Below are 23716 nucleotides of genomic sequence, written 5' to 3' on the forward strand. Positions count from 1 at the left end.
CAATGACACCATCCAAAATAACACACCATGGAATCGCTTGGTTACAGTGGGCAAATGTTACATGAAAAGCACAGACAACATGAATTTTTTTCCACCATCGTTCAGAGCAAAGTCGACAAAATCGATCCTCCCGCCCCCTCCCCCCCTATCCCACCTCCCGCCCATCCCCCCAGAAAACAATCCGTCGAAAAATAAATCACCAAGAAAATAAAATATATATCAGCAAGAAAATGAAAGAAAGAAAGAAATTACTTGAAGGTCATAAATCGAATCGAATTTAATTGCGAACGCTTGCAGACACCTTTTATTGAAAATGCACACTTTAAATACAAACTTATAATTGTAAAAAAATAATTAAAAAAAATTAAAGGCTCGGCTACATAATTATGAGAACAGTCCATTAATATATACAAAGGAGCATAAGTGAAAATCGATCTTATCTACAGATGGTTCAAGGAAAGTATGAATACCTTAAAGGAAAACCTACAAAGGTATAGGAAGATAAATGCAAATATCTAAACGCAATCGATATCATCTACTTTCTGCTTAAAGAAAAGAGCATCACAACTGAAATGATCCAAGGAAGCATATGATGATATATGTGCATTCGCCCGAGAGATTTCGAAGAAAATGTGACAACGCTTTGGAACAAGGAATTACAATTGTACGGATGTGAGTAATGTTTTCAGGGAAGTCAGGATTCAGCTCATGCTGTAGTGGGCAGGTGAGTTAATCTATTCTAAAAACACGGGATGGGACAACACGTGGGGTCTGTGATGCAAACATAAATGTTGGTGTTTTCACAAATCACGCATTCTGTAACTTGCACATTCCCCTCGCTCTCCATGCAATGCCACAACTTCCACCTTTCTCGCTCACACACACACACACACACACATACACACGCGCCCGCGCGAACATACACACGCATGTATACACACGCACACGCACGCACGCACACACACAGATGAACATCCGTAAATGCGCGTATTCACTCGTATTCACTGGGAACTGCCTGCAAAAAAAATCACATCAACATTTCTTAAAAACAACAACAAACAACAATAACAACAAACCCAAAAGCAAATAAACAAACAAACAGACGTATTCAATATTTTTATTCGCGCCAATCGCATACCCATAGATAACAGAGAGAAAAGAAAAACAAAAAACAAAAACAACCCCCCCCCCCGCCCCTTCCACCCCCCCCAAAAAAAAACAACAACAACAAACAACAACAACAACAACGTGGCATAAGAAATGAGAGAGAATATATTCGACACAAACTGAAAACCTTAACATTATATCCACATTCACACACAGACCAACACAATCGATCAGTAATCTAAAACAACCGAATCCTTCATTCCATTCCATGACTGAGACAACAAACATCGAAACAAAGAAACATCTGTCCCTGTCCAACATACACCAGGACAATGAAGAATTTTCCTGGTCTTCATTTTTAATCCTGTTAGTTAATTCTTGTGTGTTAAAAATCGACTTCTTGTGTCACATTGTATTACAGTATTTCATATTATAGTATTTATGTTTTTCACAACATTTTTTCCTGTGTGAAATCGGACCGCTCTCCCCGAGGACACAGCGTTGACACAGTGCCGCGCCACCATTTCTTTTTCTGTGTGCAGTTGTATTCTTTTCATGTCAAAGTGGATTTTTTAAACAGAATTTTGCCAGGGATAAAGCATTTTTGTTGCCGTGTTCGTTTTACTTGCGCAAAGTGATTGCTGCACATGGGACATCTTCTCATGCGAAACACTAGTATACATGCCACCACAATGTCTTATGGACGGGGGTAGGGGAGTAAAAATTACGGGATTCAAACCCCTGGACATTCGCTTCCTAGTTGGGTATATTAGCACTGGGTAGCCCAACCTAATGACAGTGCACAAATTAGCAAATCTAGATTCAGGAGACCCAAAAATATGTATGTATGTATGTATGAAGTGCATTGTATGTATGTATGTATGTATGTATGTATGCATTTTTTTTTCATTTTCTTCAACACCCACATGAACATACCAGTCACTATTTGCCACATGAAACCAGTAAACACCGACCATTAGAAGAGCTGGTCAGCTTCAAGGAACTTGTCACGCATACACCTCCCTCGTTTAACCTAAAAAAACAAAACACAAAAAAACCCCAAGGCTTTCGGAGGGAACGATTCAGTGGCCCTGCATTGTGGCGACTCGCTCTACCCTTGGACAGCAGCCCGAACATCACACAGACAGAGAGATCGGTTGTCACGTGGAATTGATCCAGTTCAGTATCCGGTCAATGAAAAGGCGGGTAATTCATCAGGATAATTAACCAAACTGAACCCTTCTCCGTCCATTCCAGCGATGAAATCAATACATGTAGTCTGTCTCTCTGCTTCACACTGTTTTATGTTTGAATGATAACTTACATCATGTTTTGTTAGTCTGATGGAGAGCTAAGCTCTGCTAATGATGAGTTCAGCTCTACTTATGAGGAACTTCAGTGACGAAAGGCTTCACTGATGAAGAGCTAAGCTCCACTGATGGAGAGTTCAGCTCCACTGATGAACAGCTTCACTGATGAAGAGCCAAGCTCCACTGATGAAGACTTCAGCTGTACTAATAAAGGGCTTCGCTGATGAAGAATTTAATTGTTGAAGAGCCGAAGGAAAGTCCCACTGATAAAGAGCTTCACTGATGAAGAGCTATGTCCCACTGATAAAGAGCTTCACTGATGAAGAGCTATGTCCCACTGATAAAGAGCTTCACTGATGAAGAGCTATGTCCCACTGATAAAGAGCTCCACTGATAAAGAGCTTCATTGTTGAAGAACTTCATTGACACAGAGCTCCACTGATGAAGAGCTTCATTGACACAGAGCTTCACTGATGAAAGGCTTCATTGTTGAAGAGCTTCATTGTTGAAGAACTTCACTGAAGAGTTCCACTGGTGGAGAGCCCCAGTGGTGAAAAGCTTCACTGATGAGGATTTAAGCTATACCGACAAAGAGCTTAAAACGTCTGCCAATACTCCTCTCTTCCAGTCTCATATATCTCTTACAAAAAGTACCAAATAAGGCCAGTCAAGATCATGACAGTTTTAATACTAACCAACAATTTTCTGTGTATTGAAAGCTCTTTACAAACCCAATCCAATTCATGTTGCTTTTAGCACAGCCGATCACAGAGGGCCATTTCTGTGCTGAAAAGCTTTCTTATGAATTATGGAACTTTCCGAGGTCATATGCAAATAAGGGGTCACAACGTCACCTGACTGACCATGGCCCTCGTGAGAAGTTTCCTCACGAAGGCCAAGCTCGGACGGGCATAATGGCGGTTGATTGAAACGCTGTTCGTGTAAGTTGTGTATTCTGTCTTATCTTATTCTTTCCCAACCCCACTATACATATATCTATTATCTTTTTCACGAAATTCTAGCGTACGGGTGTTGAACCTAGAGAGTCACAACTCTTCCAACTTTATCTTTGTCGTTCAACTTTCAACTTGTCAGGTTTTTGTTCCCTTCTCAGTTTGTTTCCGTTGCGATTCTGTCAGAGTTCTGGTTTGCGACAGACACACACACACACACACACGCTCACTTACAGACACACACACAGCGGTGTCACACACACACACACACACACACACAAACACACATGCTTCTCGTCACAAAGATGCAGTTCAATAGCGAGTTCTTACAGTGTAGACATTGTTTATTACAAATGACGAGGAACAATACACAGCAGCATGGATGCTCCACCACCAATACGGCTGACAACACGCCGTGTGCACTGACGCTGATACGTCACGTCAAAACAATCTCTTATCTCCCAGAGTGACGGCATGTATGAGACTGATGTACGGTGTTTTCACCGTGAAACATCATTTCGTAAGTGCAACGTTCTTGGCGCATTGTTATCTTGGGATAGACATGGCAGTGGTCTGAAGCCTTTTTCTCTCTCTCGTTTTTTGAAGCTTATTACCGCCTCGAAGTGGATGGATGGAGCGCAACTGTTGTGTAATTACATTGCAGCAGCCTTTTGTTTTTACGGTAAGGTGTGTGTGTGTGTGTGTGTGTGTGTGTGTGTGTGTGTGTGTGTGAATACACACGCTAACGTAAGCTATTTCAAAGAAAGGAAATGTGGATTTGCTTCAGTCTGTATGCATGCGTGCGCGCGCTTGCCTGTGTCTATGCTGGTACCGATTAAACAGGTAACGAGTTGGATGAAGTCAATCAACATCCAAATTACTTACGAAACAAGACACTTGTCTGAGCTAAAAAAAAATCTGTGTGCAGTCAGAAATGTGACCAGGAGTTCACCTGTGTGTGTGTGTGTGTGTGTGTGTGTGTGTGTGTGTGTGTGTGTGTTTACGTGCATTGTACGCACATACATGTGCATATCCAGTCATGCATAGTATGTTGAGTTTTGTGAATAGGTATATGCGTTCTTTATCTGAGTTCTGATACACTCACTCACCACAAGAATTCCAATCACACATCCTATCACAGGTCATAACGCACACGCGAAGATAAAAAAAAAAAAAGAACCACATCAGATATGAACGAAAGTTTAAGTTTGGACTTATTAGCATAAACGTACAGGGGCACAGTATAGCATTTATCAGTATCAACAGTAAACACACTATGTAAAACCATTTGAAAAGAACATCATAAAAACAAAGAAAGAACAATAACACAAACAGAAAACGGTGAATTTCAAATGAAAAAAACACACACAGACAACTCTTCCTCTTTGAATGTAAATTCACAATTTTTACTCATCACTTGGAAGATAAAAGGTACATCTATACATGTATTCATTCCATAAAAAACATAACATTCTGTATTCTCACTGACATTTGTAATACGTCCTTGACTAAAAAAACAACAAAAAAAACAACCCAACAACAACAACAAACAAAGAAAAAGCAAAAATAAACATATTTCACATCCACATGATAAATCAGCCCAGTTTGGTGAAATCCACAACAAAGGATAAAACCCAGTTAGCACAGAATTATGCGTAATCCATTATCGGAAACGTGAGTAAAAGCAGCTGTCTACCCCAAAATAATTTACCAGTGTATGCACCAATACTTGTGTAATCCAATCAGCAGTAACAAAATCACCTGCAATTATTTTTTTTCAGTGCACACACACAAAAAAGGAGAACAAAATGGTGCAAGAATAAGGGTTCAATCACACTTGAACCTCCACAAGGAAACCTGTAAGGTCCTCTCACATCAAAATAAATTCTCACTCTCACAGGTTTTTATATCATAATCAAAAAGCAGTTCTCTTGTACCACCAAGCCATCTAAAACATCGACAACAAAATGTTTGACAGCCTAAACTGTGCACCACGAAGCACAAGGAAAGAGGGAAAATAGCATGTCAACGTTTGACACAAAATACTCGTTATCTGTACCGGGGGCAAATTGATTAATGAAAACAGTCACCACCTGCATCATGACAACTCTTTCTGTGTATCAGGCTGCACATGTTACACATATTAAATAGAAAACACTGATCCGTCAAAAAAAAAAGAAAAAAAAAAAGAAAAAAAAAAGACTACCGTCAGATGCTCTTTTGAAAACTACAATCATGGGGAAAACAAACATCGTTGAATCTCTTCTGGTATCTTTCAAGCATCATCATTCTGGAAAAAAAACAACACAACTGAATTTCTTGTGGAAATGTCACAATTCAACAGAGAATTCTGCTTTCCCAACGCTCATGGCTGCACCTGTTGGATTTAGTTTGACAAAGGCATCCCACGTCCTTGCTTTTCAGGTCAACAGATTAGCAGCCTTCTGTAACGTATGCGGGTCTTTCATGCTACGATGACATTTTCAACTTTTTATTCATGTATGACTCCCGCTATTTAAATATAAAAAGGAAATCTTAAGACTACTTCAACCAGACGTGCTTTTAAAAAATTTCATCAGCTTATCCATTACATAAAACAGAAATCTGACACGGTGCATAAAACGTGCACAAACATGATACTCTGTCATCGTTATGTCCTGGAACTACAATGCATACTGTAGTAAATCTTTGTCACTGGTGACGTCTACTCTCGACGTTTTCGAAATCCTGAAACACAATCTGTCAAAAACAACAACAATAACAAAACCCTACAAACTCAGAGAAATCCATAAAAAAAACTTATTTTCTTTTCCGCGTGAAAACAAACATACTGTAAACGTCTTCGCATAATGCCTGTGAATCGTTCGTTCAATACTCTGGAACAGTACATCCTTGTCACGTTCTCCAAAACCTTATGTACCTCCATAGCAACATCGGCATCACCACCAGCCTCCCCCTTCATCATCTTTAAGAAAACACTACGTCCTCTACCCCTGAAAGAGATCAATGACAAGCAACCAAATGGATCAGCAGTCGCTATGACGAAGAGACAGAACGCAGAGGAATCTGAGAAAAATAAAATAGGAGAATAGAGACATTGGAGAGGGAACCTGTCCTGTCCCGCTATCGAACAGTACAGGTGAAAATAACGATGGTAATTTTTTTCCTCATTATACAGCATCGGTGCAGGTCTTAAGACACATGGAGACAGTCTGCAAACGACAGGCGAATTAAGAAGGTTCATGCAATGTTACTGTTGTTTTTAATTTGTTGGTGCTCAAATTTTGCAGCCGTAACCTCGAGCACTGGTTTGCTGTTCTCATTAAAAAAAAGAAGTTACTTTTGTGTGTTAACGTAAGGAATCTGTGACCATAAAATATTTGTTCCGCTGTGCATGTTGACATTGTTACGTATTTCTGAGCCAGTGAGCAATAATTGTCCTCTGGTTACCTTCCTCGCACCAGGCTTTGGAACTCTGCCCTCTGACAAGAACTTGTTTTGTACAAGGCATTAAATATTCCTATCCTGACAAAGTGAAGCAAAATGCGTTCTGTATTATAGTTTGTAATAATTGTTTGAATATCTATATCTATGTATCTATCTGTGTATATGTTTATACACACACACACACACGTGTGTGTGTGTGTGTGTGTGTGTGTGTGTGTGTGTGTGTGTGTGTGTGTGTGTGCGTCGCGCATGCGTATCCATGAACGCATAGCTCATGTAGGTATATGTACTCATACGTGAAATATAATCAAGAGATCCTGAACTTTCATCTTGTATGAAGGTTGTGAAAAATGTGTACGCGACAGGTGAAACGACAGCTGATCGTTGATTATGCATATTATTTCTTGATATCTATTACATGGCTATATGTCTCTCATATTGTGACCATTATCAATATCAGAATTTTGTGTCTCCACCATTCCAGGACGGACGGCAACTAGAATCACGTTACATGACCTTTTTTTTTACACATAAAGTGACAGCGAATGTTACCTTCAACACAAATAGCACAGTAAGGACACAGATCACAGCCACACGTACAGCCTGACATCACACACACACATATAACAGGAACAGCCTTTTACCTGTTAGCACACAGCGACAGACAGACGGACAGACAACACATGTATTGGTATTGACTGACTGACTGACTGACAGGCTCACAAGGGAAACCAACACTGTCCAGAAAATGATGATGCCCCAGTGACCGCCTTTCACTCTCCACACACAGTCCTCCGTCTCTCCGCCCTTTCACTGGGCTAGTCCCTCGCCAGCTCTGTAAGCTTGACGGCCGCTGAAGAAGTGTATCAGTACATGTGGAGGCAGGTCACCCGGCAGCTGGCCGTGACGGAAGCTGATTACCTGCTGGTGACCTGGGACTGGGAGGCGGCAGCAGCAGCCTCTCTGTAGGGGGCCTCGATGATCAGCTTCCCGCCGTCCGTGAAGAAGGCCTTGATGGTCAGGGGGTCCACGCTGTCCGGCAGAGAGCGCTCGCGGCTCAGCTCGCGTGTGCTGGTGCTCGTGCCCACCTTCTCCTCGCGCTTGGCGCACACCACCACGCGCTGGTCCTGCGTCTTCACCGTCAGCTCCTCGGGCTTGAAGTCCTCGATGTCGATCTCCACCTTGAACTTGCCCGGCTCGGCCAGCACCACTGGGGAGCCTATGCGTCCCACCCCGGGGCCCCCAGCCTGGTAAGGGGGGCTGACTTTGGAGAACCCCGACGAGCAGGACGAGGACGTGTCCCTCGAGGACGATGCTTGCTGGGAACCCGCCAGGGAGGACGAGGTACCACCAGCAGTGGTGGGGGCAGGTGGCGCGGAGTTGTGCAGTTGAGCAGAGACTGGCTTGTAGCCGGCAGGGTACCCGGCGCCGTCCCCTCCTCCATGCTGGTAGGAGGTGCTCTGGTAGCTGGAAGACGACTGGTGCACGGGGGTGGTGGTGGAGGAGGGGGCTGGTGTGGAGGAGGAGGAGGAGGGAGCAGAAGAGCCCGGGGAGGCGGTGCGGATCGGGAGGGTGGTAGCGGTGTCCTTGAGGGCGGTGTAGCTGGGGGCGGGGATGGGCGCCTCAACGGCCAGGACGCCGTCCGGGCCCATGGTGCACTGCAGGGTGAGCGGGTCGATGTTGGGCGGGATGGTCACCTGGCGGCTGTACTCCTTGCTGACCGAGGACCCGCCCTGCTGGGCCTCGTGCCGGGCAGTCACCATCACCTTGTTGTTGTCCATCTTCACCGACACCTCCTCCGGCCGGTAGTCGTGCACGTCAAACAGCACCTAGGGCACCAGGCAATAATGGTCAGGAAACGAAACGAAACGAAATTGTATCGAAAGACTACAAGGGTAAAGGGATAAGCACAAGAAAAAATAAAATGGGCTGCACAGTGCGCTTTCTTTTTTCCATCCGAAACACATACACATACGCGCGCACACACACACACACACACACATACATGCACGCACGTACGCGCGCGCACACACACACACACCCACACCCACACACAGATGCAAATTATGCACGATAGCAAAGAATACAACTACTACTTCAAGCAAAAAGGATGAGGATGGTGCACCTGTTGTTACCACTTCTGTCATTACTGTTGCTGCTGCTGCTACTACTACTACAGCTGCTACTGCTATTACTAACATGATCACTGTCATGTGTCATTACTAATACTATTATTTAGTATGTTAATGTTATTACTACTCTTACACATACTGCAACTATTGACAGACCTTTTTTCCATCACTGCAATTTTTTTTTATTGCTACAAGCTGATGCTGATTCTTTTTTTTCCAGTGGATCACAACCACATTTCTATGAGATCTTGCCAAACAGAAAACTGAAACGTCCAAACAGTTGCCAGATGGTCCATTGGCTGAATTCATATATATATGCTCAACGCTTTTACCAGAAATTGTCATAAATTCACGGCTGGGCCAACAGTAGAGAGAAAACTGAATGATCGATAGTTTATCCACAGCAATGGGAAATCATTTACAGATTCGTCTTTTGTGAAGGACTCTCTCTTAGTACTGCAGCCTTGGGGGCCGGTGGGGCCTTTGGAGACCCCAACCACCCTTCACCTTAAACACGGGGATCCTTATCATGGTGTACTACAAAACATGGTGAGTCACCCCACCCACCCCTCCCTCACCTTAAACACGGGGTTCTAACGAACGAAAGGAGTCACCACACTCACCCCTCCCTCACCTTAAACACGGGGTTCTAGTGTAAGAAGTCACCCCATCCACCCCTCCCTCACCTTCCCTCACCTTAAACACGGGGTTCTAGTGGAAGAAGTCACCCCATCCACCCCTCCCTCACCTTAAACACGGGGTTCCCCTTGTCGTCCTTCACAACCATGCCCCGGGACCCTTCATCCGACGAGGAGGATGTCTCCAGCAGGCGGCTCCGGGGTCCCAGCCGCTCGCCGATCCCCAGGGGCAGGGAGGATCCCCCGGCACCCCCTGTCACCCTCCCCAGCCGTCCCGCCAGCCCCTCGTCCTCCGGGCGCAGCATGAAGAACTCCTTCCTCATCTTCTCGATCTCCTCCTCCCACTCCCGCCGCCTCCTCTCCATGTCCGTCTCCATGTCCTCCCAGATCCGCTTCTGGCGGTCGTCGAAGCCCAGGCTGCTCTCCTTGTTGATGGGTATGCGGGTGGCCATGGTGGGCAATGGTTACGGCGATGATGACGACTGACGACGGCGTCACTGACCTTTTGGTGGTGGTGGGAAGCGGTCTGTTCGCCTTCTGGTGAAAGTCCCCAAAAGTCTGCAAAACAGAAAGATTGCCTTGTGACTGCCAAGTGTTTGCTTTTTGTGTGTTGTTTTTTAATCAGTTTCTAATGCTCTTCGACAGAGCTGTCTACTCTCTCCCACTCTCTTCAACCTCTTTCTTGAAAGGATCATGACTGACGCCCTGGAAGATCATGTGGGATCATGTGGGAACTGTCAGCATTGGAGGCAGAGTCATCGCCAACCTGCGCTTTGCCGATGACATTGATGGCCTGGCAGGAGAAGAGAAAGAACTCGAAGAACTCGTGCACAAACTTGACAAGACATCATCAGCCTACGGCATGGAGATCAGTGCCGAGAAGACCAAGGTTATGACCAACAACAGCCAAGGCGTAACGTCCAACTTGCACGTAAACGGTGAAAAACTGGAAGAAGTCTCCTCCTTCAAATATTTGGGTGCCATTGTGTCAGACGAGGGTTCGAAACCAGAGGTCCTGTCCAGAATCGCGCAGACTACTGCCGCACTGAGTCGATTGAAGACTATATGGAAGGACAAAAAGATCTCCCTCTCGTCCAAAATCAGACTAATGCGCTCCCTCATCTTCTCAATATTTCTATACGCTTGCGAATCCTGGACCCTCACTGCAGAACTCCAGAGAAGAATCCAGGCCCTGGAAATGAGATGCTTCCGCAAGATCCTGAACATTACATACAAAGACCACATCACAAATGAGGAAGTGAAAAGAAGAGTTCAAAACGCCATTGGCCCATTCAAAGACCTGCTAACCACAGTGAAGGAACGCAAGCTCCGCTGGTATGGACACGTCACACGATCAGACGGCCTAGCCAAGATCATCCTGCAGGGTACCGTACAAGGAAGGAGGAAGAGAGGCAGACAGAGAAAGCGGTGGGAGGACAACATCAAAGAGTGGACGGGCCTGCCATTTGCCACAACTCAAAGGGCCGCTGAGGACCGAGGCAGGTGGCGCGAGCTGACCAGGCAGTCATCCATGGTGCCCCAACGACCCACCCACGGGTCATGGGATAGATGAGATGAGATGAGAATGCTCTTCGTGTATGATGTGTACCTGATAAGGTCCAGGTCTACAAAACAGAAAGGTAATCGTATGATTATCTATTAGGATGAAAATTGTGCTTATTCGTGTACGCATGTATACTTGATGCATGTATGTTCATGTAAGGACAACTTATTATTGAACGCCTCGAGCTTCCTGCCTGAGAGGTGTGAGCGTCAATCTCCATTATTATTATCATTATTGTTATTATCAGTAGTATTTGTAGTAGTAGTAGTAAAGCAGACGGATGTGGTGTAGCGTATATGGATCATTCTGCATATACTGATGTCTCCTTGAACATGAAACTGTTCTCATGAACATAATACACAATCAACGCACTGACGTCGCAGTTAACTGTCAAGTGGAAACCTGAACATACGACGGCAAAGTTGTGCGAAATCAAATAATGCACGCATAGACTCAAGCTCAGCAATATCATTCGTTGTAAAAATCAAAACCTGCACATAAAGTGAAGACCAGAGACTTCTTGTTAAAAAAGCAAACAAAACCAAACCTGTACCAATAAGAGTGTGGAGTTGCCTCCGTAAACATCAGCATCGTTCTACATCAGTAAAGTCGAAGTGGGTGAAACACTTGTACAGTAATAAGTTAAATGCTATTCAAAGTCACATAATAAATCTTGATCTTTAAAATATTGCGCAGTTCTGCTGTACATAATTTAAACAGACACACACACACACACACACACACACACGCTCTCTCTCTCTCCCTCATTCACAGACACACACGCACTCTTAACTACTCTCTCACACACACACACTCACACACACACTGACTGGCACGTGCCAACCGCCTATGCACTCGGCAGCTGTGCTCTGTTCTTTTAACGATAACGGCACCGCCTCTGGCACCTTCCTCCTTTCTTTGTTCCTCTTTCAACGAGGCACAGAGCTGCCGTGCATCGAGCCACGAAGAACGAAAGAAAGAAAAGAAAGAGTAAAAAGAACAGCAGCACAAAACGGCCGTGAAGACAGCAAAGAAATTGAGGGCAAAGTCTGCCAGTCTGAACACCGTGCTGAAGCCTTCCCCACTCGCGTCGGAGTGTGATCACATAACGTCAGAATTACATTAACGGAAACTGTAAAAATGGTCTTGGGTGGGGATGTTGGGGGAAGAGTGTCGGTGGGTGGATAGGTTGGTTAGCTGAGGGTGGTGGAAAAGTGTTAAGCTAAGACGATTGGCAAACGCAAGCACTGAAGAGCGTCAGACGTGATAAAAAAAAAAGTGTGATGACATAACATCAGACTTAACGAAAACAGTAAATTGGTGTGGAAGCTTGTGGCTGGATGTGGGTGGGGGTAGGTGAAGAAGAGGAGGTGTATCGGCACACACACACACACGTAAGTGCACATACGTGTGTGCGTACGTGCATGTGTGTGTGTGTGTGTGTGTGTGTGTGTGAAAACTGAGGGTAAAACAAACAGGACTGAAATACGTAAACATGTTTTTAGATTGAAAACGACAGGCATGATAAAAGCTGTATACAGGCCAGATTATAAATGTTTACATTACCTTTTTGCTAAAAAACCAGGACACTATAACCCGATTCAGTTTCCCTAACTGTTAACAATAAGAATAGAAAGAAAGGGAAACAGAAACAGAGAAAGACAGAGATGGATAGACAGAGAAGCGCTCTCTCTCTTTCTCTCTCTTCTATATATATATATATATATATATATATATATATATATATACACACACATATATATATATATAGAAGAGAGAGAGAGAGAGACAGAGACAGAGACAGAGAGAGACAGAGAGAGAATGACAAAGACAGAAAAGGTTCGGGTTTATTTGTGGAAAGCCTTGAAACCCCGAAATCAAAAGAAGCGAAAATTCATTAAGCGTTATCCACCACTAACGCCGAGGGTGAAAACTAGTCAATGGGGAAACACACACACACACACACACACACATACACACACACACCACACCACACGCGCATGCACATATACAACACATGCACGCGCGCACACACACACACATTAAAACATTTACTGTATTTAGTTATTCTTTCCTTTTTTTAAATTTGCTTTTTTTTCAAGAGCATGTTTTCGGAAGGGGGCACAGTCACGTTGCGGTGGAAGGGAGGTAAATGCGGGCTGCCGAGGTTTTGGGGAGCTTCAGGGAGGAAGGGTGTAAAGCACAGAGCACCTGTACATGGTTACCATGGGTCAGTTGCGCACACAGCAGCAACACAGCACACACCGCAAGGGGGGGAAATGCCGGCTGGCACAATTACATTTGGCGATGCTCACGTCCCCTAAATAAAAGGGCACACAGGGCATACAGGCTTCTCGAATTATATCACGGCACTGTGTTCCACAGGCCTGCATCCGTTCCACAGCAGACATGGAGGGAGAGAGAGGTGAGGGAGAGAGACAGCGAGAGAGAAGGGGGTGGGGTGGGGGTGGGGGGCAGGAGGAGATAGAAAAGAAAGAAAGAGGGAGATGGTGAGACGAGAGCGTGTGTGTGTGTGAGAGAGAGAGAGCGGACACACAGACCCACAAAGGGGCAACTGAACAACTGAACAGACACACACACACACACAGAGTCCCATCCAATCCATATCTATCACACCTCCCAATCCCATCAGTTCATCGGCATTCTATGCAGTTCAGTCATGTTCCAAGCCTGAAGGAAATAATCATATATTTTAAACTGGATTAAAATCTTACGAGTTCTAACAAGATTTGGGTGAAATTGTCTTTATGACGTGGTTCTAACTGTCCTTTTAAGCTAAACACAATTTCAGTTTCTCTTTGGTTTAAAGAACTGATGCGCATTCAGCCCTAGCTGGAACGACCGGCTATCTGCGATCGGTGGAGTATGGCTGTAACTAGTATGCAACGTGGTTTGAAATGATTTGAAACCGCGACACATCTAACGTCCTCAATGGCTACAACAGCCTATAATATAGCCTACTGTACTACTGTAAACGACCTTATAAGCCCCCATCGCCACTTGGCACAAACGTCACCCTAAAGATGGGGATGGGTGCTTTCTGGGTACTTTACCTTCACAGGAGCCCAAACTCCTCAATTTGTTTCACCAAAAGGGTACAAAGAAGAGCAACTAAGTTATTAAAAGAATGCAAATCTATGAGCTATCAACAGACTTATATACTTAAATCTGCGTTCATTAAAGGCTAGAAGGCTAAGAGGGGATTTAACAGAAACATACAAAATGTTAAACTGCTATAATGAAGTCAATGTGAATAATATTTTTATAATGTCAGATTATGAGAGCACAAGAAATTCAATGATGAAAATCTGTAAAGAGCACTGTAATACTAACCTAAGGAAAAATTCATAAGCTAATAGAATTGCACAAATATGGAATGCGCTACCTATCGAAACTAAACTTGCACAAAATACTGTGTTAAAAAATCTCCTTGACATGAAGTTGATGAACATCAATTTAAAAGAAAAATTTATTGACTTTGACGAGTGATTTACAGCACGTGTAAAAGAAAACATATATGTATCCCACAAATAAAAGGAGACTGATATTGAAGGGGACATAAAAAAGTCCGCGAGGCCTAGGCAGTCAAATGTCAGCCCCTACACCACTACTACTACTACTACATAATGATGAATCAGTGGCTGGGCGTTTACTTCATGCGTGAGAAACCTCTGGTTAACTCGCGATATCGGTGGGGTAATTCAATGCCGAGAGATTAAAATTCAACAGCACGATACGTTTCGCGGCATACTGGTGGCCAGGATTGACTCGAATAACTGGATGTCCATGGACAGACCTACCGTTCTCTGCAAATAGTTGAGAAAGCAAAACGCCAGCTCCTGAAACAAAAGACTGCGTCATGAAGTGACGTCATGATCACTTTATGTTGGCCTTTTACGAAGACGCATCGACATCCCATGCAAACGTTCTATTCCGCTTCTGCATAAGATCTAAAACTGCGCTGCTTTGCCTTAAAAGAACACGATCGAAAACAGCAAACTGGATCATCATTATTTCGTTATTTTCTTTTAAAGGGGGCAGGGTGGGGTGGGCGCCTACTGCAAGGTATTTTGCAAAAAATCAGACACATTTTCTTTGATTTACCCGAAGTGGGAGGCAGGGAGGTGTTCACTGACAAGACAGCCTACTGTGCGGTAAACGTTAGCTCACAGTACGCGCCGAGAACGCAGCGCCCGGAGAGAGACTCCACCAACGCCAATACTATTTCCGGACAGACATAGCTCCCCATCGCCACCGTCAATTCAGCAAATACGTGGTAAGCGAGACCTTCCAGAAAGTTTAGGAAGAAAGGCGTGACCCATGTCACCTTGACCTCTAATTCTAAACATCGCTATCGTGGTTGTGGTGGTGGTGACGAACACAAAAATATAAGCCCACACAACGCTACAAAAAGAAATGAACGAAAGATTACAACGAAACATAATAATAATAATGGTATTTATATAGCGCTGAATCTTGTGCTGAGACAAATCAAAGCGCTTTCGCACCAATCATTTACACGCATGGGTATCTCTAAAAATGGAGAAACTGAAGACACGGAAGAGGCAGGGAAGGGAGGCTATTTTGGGAAGAGGTAGGTTTTGAGACCAGACTTGAAAGAGGTGAGTGTGGAGACTTGACGAAGCGAAAGAGGAAGTTCATTCCAATTGCAAGGTCCAGAGACAGAGAAAGAACAGCGGCCAACAGTCGAGTGTTTGAATCTGGGTATGCGTAAACAGAGTGGATCCGATGCCGATCGTAGTATGCGAGATGAAGTGTAGAGGTAAAGGCAGCCGCAGAGATAGGAAGGGGCAGTTTTGTGAATACATTTATAACATAGAGTGCTGATCTTGTACTTTATTCTGTGTGAGACAGGGAGCCAGTGGAGATGTTGCAAAAGAGGAGTGATGTGCACAGATCTTTTCTTTCTGAGGACGAGTCGGGCAGCAGAGTTTTGTATGCGCTGAAGGGACTGAATGGATGAAGTAGGCAAACCAGACAATAGAGAGTTACAGTAGTCAAGGCGAGAGAGAATGAGAGAAGCGTCAATGGACAGATATTTCCGGATGGAACTGATGCGCCGCAATTGGCAGTAGCAGGATTGACATGTCTGACTGATAAATTTTTGCATGGGCAGTGTGTATTGTCAAGGACGACACCGAGGTTCCTGACTGAACTGGAAAGAGGGATGGATGTACTGCCAAGTTTGATTGTGCCAGTTGTAACGGAAGAGAGTTTTTGTTTAGTTCCTATGATCATTACTACAGTTTTGTCCGCGTTCAATTGTAACTTATTTAGAATCATCCAGTTTTGAATGTCCAAGAAGCAGTTGGATGTTTCTTGCAAGAGCGACGACTGTTTTTCGGGGGTATCACTTCTGGAGTTAAGTGTCATCAGCAAAAGAATGATGACTGACTTTATGGCGGTTGATAATTTCAGCGAGAGGAGCAGTGTACAGTATGAAGAGCACTGGGCCTAAAACAGATCTCTGTGGGACTCCATGTTCGATTTTAACGGGTTCAGACTGGAAATTATCAACAATGACAGACTACAAATGAATGAATAAATGAACACAAATAAATGAATAGATAAATGAATAAACTTAGCACGCACGGCCGGGCCGCAAATGAAACCCAAAGCACCGCATGGCTTAAGAAACCCACGTAATATGGCAGTGTTTTTACACACATTATCGTCGTTTGATGCGTACAGATGACAGAGCGCCGAAGTGTCGACAACGTGTGTATTTTTTTGTATTTCTTTTTATCACAACAGATTTCTCTGTGTGAAATTCGGGCTGCTCTCCCCAGGGAGAGCGCGTCGCTATACTACAGCGCCACCCATTTTTTTGCATTTTTTCCTGCGTGCAGTTTTATTTGTTTTTCCTATCGAAGTGGATTTTTCTACAGAATTTTGCCAGGAACAACCCTTTTGTTGCCGTGGGTTCTTTTACGTGTGCTAAGTGCATGCTGCACACAGGACCTCGGTTTATCGTCTCATCCGAATGACTAGCGTCCAGACCACCACTCGAGGTCTGGTGGAGGGGGAGAAAATATCGGCGGCTGAGCCGTGATTCGAACCAGCGCGCTCAGATTCTCTCGCTTCCTATGCGGACGCGTTACCTCTAGGCCATCACTCCAGTATATGTGACGGCCCCTAAACCTGTCAGGAGAGCTGGCTCACTGTCAGCGCTGTGCAGGATTGACGACCAGTTTTGGATACTTACAAGCTCCATAAACAGTTGTGGTACTCGGTCTACTGTCGTAACGACTGTATATTAATGAAGTGAAGACCGTCTGGAAATGCCACGCTCTGTCATGTACATCGTGGCGGGCTGGCAGGTAGAGAAACATACACACACACATTCACACTCAGAACACACACACACATTCACACTCAGAACACACAAACACATTCACACTCAGAACACACACACACACACACACACACACACACAAGCGTACGCGCGCGCACGCGCACACACACACACACGCACACACAAACAAACACGCACTCACATACACACACACAAACACGCACTCACACACACACACAAACACCCACATTCACACTCAGAACACACGACACACACACTCACACACACAAACACGCACTCACCTACACACACCCACACTCCCCTGCACACACTTACACTGACATACGAAAACGCATGCGTGCGCGTCAGTGCGCACTCGAAGGTACACAACCAGTTCTGATCTGAAACACTTCCGTAACATCAGTTCTTAGTTTTCCCCCTCTTTGGTCGGTCAACCCTCTCTCTCTCTCTCCCTTCCTACTCTATCAACAGAGAAGTGAAAGACATTATGATGTAACACACATATACATCCACATACGCGTGGCATACACACACTCACTCCTTCACCGCATCTCCACCATCACCTCCCTCCCCCCCTTCTCCCATGACTCACACATCCGGTGCCCACATTGCTGGCTGACAAGGCGGAAAATCGGAAATCCCCGGAACTGAAGTCGAGCTGACACAACGAACACAAAACAGCTGGTGAAACCGATCATTCCGACCCGCTAGCCGTAAGGGAGACATGCTGCACGTGTACTGGGTTGTTTATTTAAACATACATACGTGCGTCTGCGCACATTCACACCACACACAAAACGCAGCGGGCGAAAGAACGAGCGCACACGCACGCACGCATACACCCACCCTCATCCACAATGCACGAGAACACGACAGAAACAATGAGCCGTGAATACAGAAAAGCGTGAAAGAGATACATGAACATTTGCACTGCCCATATCATTGGAAATACCCACGGCTACGAAACTATTATCATGCAGATTGCATAGCGTTTGAAGAAAGTGAGAGAGAGATAGAGAGAGAGAGGGGGGGGGAGGGGAAGAGGTATTGAGAGATGGGAGGGGGTGGTGGTGGTGGAGATAGGGTGAGGGAGAGAGAGAGGAGAGAAAGAGAGAGACAGACAGTAGGAGATGGAGAGTGAGGGAGAGAGAGAGACGGGAGAAACGAAACGAAACGATTTTTTTTTTAACTTCACGAGGATAGTGGGGAAAGCCGGCACAACTGCCTTTTTGCACCCATCCCGCCCGGGCAAGCAACAACGTCAGAAAGCAAAGAAAGAGAGAGAGAGGGGAGACAGACAGACAGACAGAACAGACAGACAGACAGACAATGAACAGCCGCTGTGTGCACATCGAGTGATAACAGGCTCTATGCCGCTGCACAGGGCGTTGTTGCTGATGCAGCCAGTGCAGGTGTTTCCTTTATCTGGTTCCTGCACACATTGTTCCCCCCCGGTACATGTGTGTGTGTGTGTGTGTGTGTGTGTGTGTGTGTGTGTGTGTGTGTGTGTGAGTTAGTGTGTGTGCTTGTCTTTCTGTTTGTGTGTAAATAAATGTGTGTGTGTGTGTGTGTGTGTGTGTGTGTACGCGCGCGCGCTTGTGTTTCTGTTTGTGTGTAAATAAATGTACGTGCGTGTGAATGTGTGTGAATGTGTGTGTGTGTGTGTGTGTGTGTGTGTGTGTGTGTGTGTGTGTGCGACTATTGAACTCGATGGTGTGTGTGTGTGTGTGTGTGTGTATTTCTGCATGTGTGTGTGAATAAGTGTGTGTGCGTGTCTTTGTGCGCGTGTATGAGTGTGAGTGCGCGCGCGCAACCGCACTTGCTGGAGTGAGCCTTCCTTCGTTACCCCCAAACCCCTCCACTCTCACACCATAAACCTTAACCCTTTCGATACGGAATGCCCCTGGATGTTTCTGGGGTTCTAACTCAGAGGTGACAGGAAGCGATCAGACGTATGACTTACCCACACAATGTATTCCTGACCGATCATGGCAAAATAAACATCCTCCATGTAACAGCGGCTCGATTCTAACACAGAAAATTCTACCTGCGAAAGGGAAGTGATGTAAACAACAATAACTCTGGCATGTGGCCAAATCATCCACCGGCCTATGGCGGTCAAAATCCCTAGTGACTTTAACTCTCTCCATACGAACGGCGAAAGAGACGACGTTAACAGCGTTTCACCCCAATTACCATCATCAAAATATTGCAAGCGAAGGCTCTTATACTGAAGACGTGAATGTTGACAAAGAATACCACAATTCTGACGACGGAAGCTAAGTGTTGGGTCATTCAGACACCCACTGGACATCCGAGGGGTCTGTGTGGAGGAGAAGAGAGGACTGGTCGTACTGAGTGAGTTAAACGTCACAGAGAGAGAGAGAGAGAGAGAGAGAGAGAGGTGATGTGGGGGACAGAGCTTTCATTCAGCTTTCAAAGGGGAGACAGAGAACCAGACAGACAGAGTCAGAGAGAAGACAGAGAGACAGAGACGGAGAGACAAAGCAAATCAGAGACAGAGGGAGAAAGAGTCCAGCAGCAGAAGGATAATGTTGATTTAACCACGTTTTGGGCAGCTGTGCCAAAATTACTGCATTGTGTTGTATTACATTACTCCTTCTGTCACAACAGATTTATCTGTGTGAAATCAGGGTTGCTCTCCCCAGGGAGAGCGTGTCGCTACACTGACATGCACTAATTATTTTGTTTGTTTGTGTTTTTTTCTGCCTTTGATTTTATTTGTTTTCCTATAGAAGTGGATTTTTCTATCGAATTTTGCCAGAGACATCCCTTTTGTTGCCGCCGGTTCTTTTACGTGCTCTAAGTGCATGCTGCACATGGGACCTGGGTTTATCGTCTCATCCGAATGACAAGTGTCCAGACCACCACTCCAAGTCCAGTGGAGGGAGAGAAAATACTGCTGACTGGATTCTAACCCGTGCACTCAGAATCTCTAGCTTCCTTGGGGGACGCGTTACCACTAGGCCAGCACTTCCCCGGAGACAAAAAGGGGGGTCATTCCAGTTTCTTACACCGCCTTTTATAAATGCGGACTGCGCTTCAGGGAGGCAGTCTCTGACGTGGTTCCCAGTCACATGACACAAACAACCCCACGCCTCCCCACCTCACCCGCAATAAAAATTATCTTTCACAGTGCCAAAGGGGGAGAAAAAAAAAATCTTCCCGGGGGATCATTTGTCCCGGTGGGTCTCGTCATCTCACACAACACAATTCTGCCGCAGAGACCAGGGACGCCCTGCAAGCACAGGAATTGTTTTGTTTTGTCTCCCCTCTCACGCCAGAGCAACAACAGAAAGCGGATTCCTCCCGGAGATCACGTGCTGGTGGGGGAAAAGAAAACCCGGCCATATGCATGGAATAATATCAACAAGTGTTGTTTTGTTTTGGGGCCTCCCCCATTCTCTGTTGTTGCTTTCCTTGTCTGGAGGATTGGGCTAACTTTCGTCGATGAGTCACCTGGGAATGGGGACTGGGGCTTGTTGCGCATGTCTCAAATCACTACTTTTTGTTATTGATGCTCTTGTTGATTTGGGGGTTTGATGTCCTAGCACGCTCAGCGTCCATAATTCTGTGAGTATATGATAGTCAATCGTGTCCGACTTTTACCATCAGAACAACAGAAGAACCATCTGTTGTCACGCTCATCTGGGTTAGAATCTGATGACAGTGGAGAGTGTCTTGCCCAAGTTACATCCCCAATCACTTGGCCAAGAGGTTTTTAGGACAGTCAGTGCTGGGAAGGTCCCCAAAGGCCAACTAGCCCGCCCCCCGCCACCACTCCCCCAAAGCTGCAGCACTATGAGCCAGTGCAGTCTTGACTTACTAGTCCGAGAGTCATAGTCACAAAAAGACCAAGCTGTAAATGAATTCCCATAGCAGTGGAGAAACCGTGATCATACGGCTCTGACTCTGATGTTGACCCGATTGTAAGCTTAATAAATGTCGATATCTGATATTAACCAACACAGACAGGCTCACACACAGACACAACACACACAAACACACACACACACACACATATATATATATATATATATGAATGTGTGTATACATATACATATAAATATCTGTGTGTGTGTCTCTGTGTGTGTCTTTGTGAGAGAGAACTCAGAAGTCAAAACCTTTTCTTGGGTCAAGGATTAAGATTTTGGGCATGGCCAATTCTTCCAACCTGTCCTTGCTAATCGGCATCAGTTACAACAGCACATATATATTTAATGAAAAGGGGAGAAAAACAGAATCAAAAAGAGAGAGAAAAAAGTCCTGAAGAAAGAATATGATAAAGAACAGACACACGCGCCCGCACACACACATACACATTCTTTCTCCCCCCCCCCCCCCCTCTCTCTCTCTTACACACACACACACACACACGATTTCATTTTGATCGTGATTAATTCAAATACCCCACGTGCCCTCCTACGCTCCCAGCCCACGTGTGTAGGGGAAGGGGGGTAGATGGGTGTGTCGTGTGTGTGTGTGTGTGTGTGTGTGTGTGTGTGTGTGTGTGTGTGTGTGTGTGTGTGCGTGCTCGCGCGCGCATACGTACGTGTGAAGATTTGTGTGAATCTGTGTGCGTGCGTATGTGTACGTGCGTCCATATGCGTATCAGGGCGTGTGTGTGTGTACGGATGTGTGTGCGTGTGTGTGGGCAGGGTGGGGTTGGGTGGTGGGAGGGAGCGCGCGCGCGCACATACGTACATGCATACGTGTGCTTGAGTGCAACAGTAGCAGCAGCAGCAGCACCAGCAAAACAACAGCAAAAGTCCCAAACAAATAAAACTAATAACAAAAACCTCATCCACTTAAGAGACGACAAACTATATAACTGTATAATTCATCTGACAGGAGCTTCCAAAAACTGACAGCTGTGTGTATCATTAGAGACAGACCCCCGAGATGACAACAGGCTTCATTACACAGCCAGTGTAAAGAGTCAGCCATGCCGACTGCACCACGAACATGGCGAAGAACCACTGCTGTGAGCGGGCACTGTTATTGATTTGGACAGAAAGTGATATGCGTATGTGTGTGTGTGTGGGATAATGTGTGTGTGTGTGTGTGTGTGTGTGTGTGTGTGTGTGTGTGTGTGTGTGTGTGGGGGGGGGATAATGTGTGTGTGTGTGTGTGTGTGTGTGTGTGTGTGTGTTCTTTTTAAGGTCTTTTTTATATACTAAATATGATATTAGATGAGGAAAAAACCTACTGTCTGTATGTATGAACGTGCGCGCGCGCACGTACACACAGATAAACACATCACATACAGACACAGACACAGACACATTTGTTATCTGGAAATGCAAACCACCCTTTCTAGTTTCGATTTTCACGCCACAACGCGAAGACGGATCACATCCGAGCTGGTCAGTAATTCCGGACATGGGAATCCATTTCCACTTGCCTCTCTCACTCCCTCCATCCCCCCCTATCCATCCCTTCCAACACCAATCCCCCCACCCCATCTCTCTGTCTTTCTTGCATACACCTCTCTTCCTTCCTCTCTTTAACCCCTGTACCGCTGTTGACGAGTAATGGCACTTGTCAGAGAAGACAGTGAAAACTGTCATCTGTCTTTATTTTGGGGTTCCTCCTCTTGGGGCTGCAAGGTTACTTTTGTTCAGCAAGAGTAATCTAATTAATTTTGTTCATCAAGATCAATCCCATTACTTTTGTCCAGCAAGATCAATCCCACTAATTTGTTCAGCAAGATCAATACCATGACTTTTGTTCAACAAGATCAATCCCACTACTTTTGTTCAGCAAGATCCTATTACTTTTGTTCAGCAAGATCAATACCATTACTTTTTTCAGCAAGATCAGTACTATGACTTGTTCAACAAGATCAATCCTATTACTTTTGTTCAGCAAGACCAACGCCATTACCTTTGTTCAGCAAGATCAATCCTATTATTTTTGTTCAACAAGATCAATACCATGACTTTTGTTCAGCAAGATCAATACCATGACTTTTGTTCAAAAAGACCAACCCTATTACCTTTATTCAGCAAGATCAATCCTATTACATCCGTTCAGCAAGATCAATACTATTACTTTTATTCAGCAAGATCAATCACATTACTTTTGTTTAGCAAGACCAATCAAAATTACTTTCGTTCACCAAGACCAATCATTACTAAAGACAATACAAAAAGTATAAGTTGTACATCTATGCCATATTGATCT

At 45.0% G+C, this 23716-nt stretch overlaps 1 protein-coding gene across 1 annotated transcript in view; it reads right to left on the minus strand.

Moving 5' to 3' along the window:
• Positions 1 to 1215: 1215 nt before the first annotated feature.
• Positions 1216 to 23716, minus strand: part of LOC143300939 (uncharacterized) — a 66778-nt gene continuing 44277 nt past the window's right edge. The window contains exons 2-3 of the mRNA XM_076614886.1: positions 9698 to 10145; positions 1216 to 8646 (exon numbers count right to left, since the gene is read on the minus strand). Of these exons, the coding sequence (XP_076471001.1) occupies positions 7735 to 8646; positions 9698 to 10039 (1254 nt within the window). The 5' untranslated portion in view covers positions 10040 to 10145 and the 3' untranslated portion in view covers positions 1216 to 7734. The remainder of the gene's footprint in view (positions 8647 to 9697; positions 10146 to 23716) is intronic.

Source organism: Babylonia areolata, chromosome 27, assembly GCF_041734735.1.
Source record: "Babylonia areolata isolate BAREFJ2019XMU chromosome 27, ASM4173473v1, whole genome shotgun sequence".
NCBI classification, from domain to species: domain Eukaryota; kingdom Metazoa; phylum Mollusca; class Gastropoda; order Neogastropoda; family Buccinidae; genus Babylonia; species Babylonia areolata.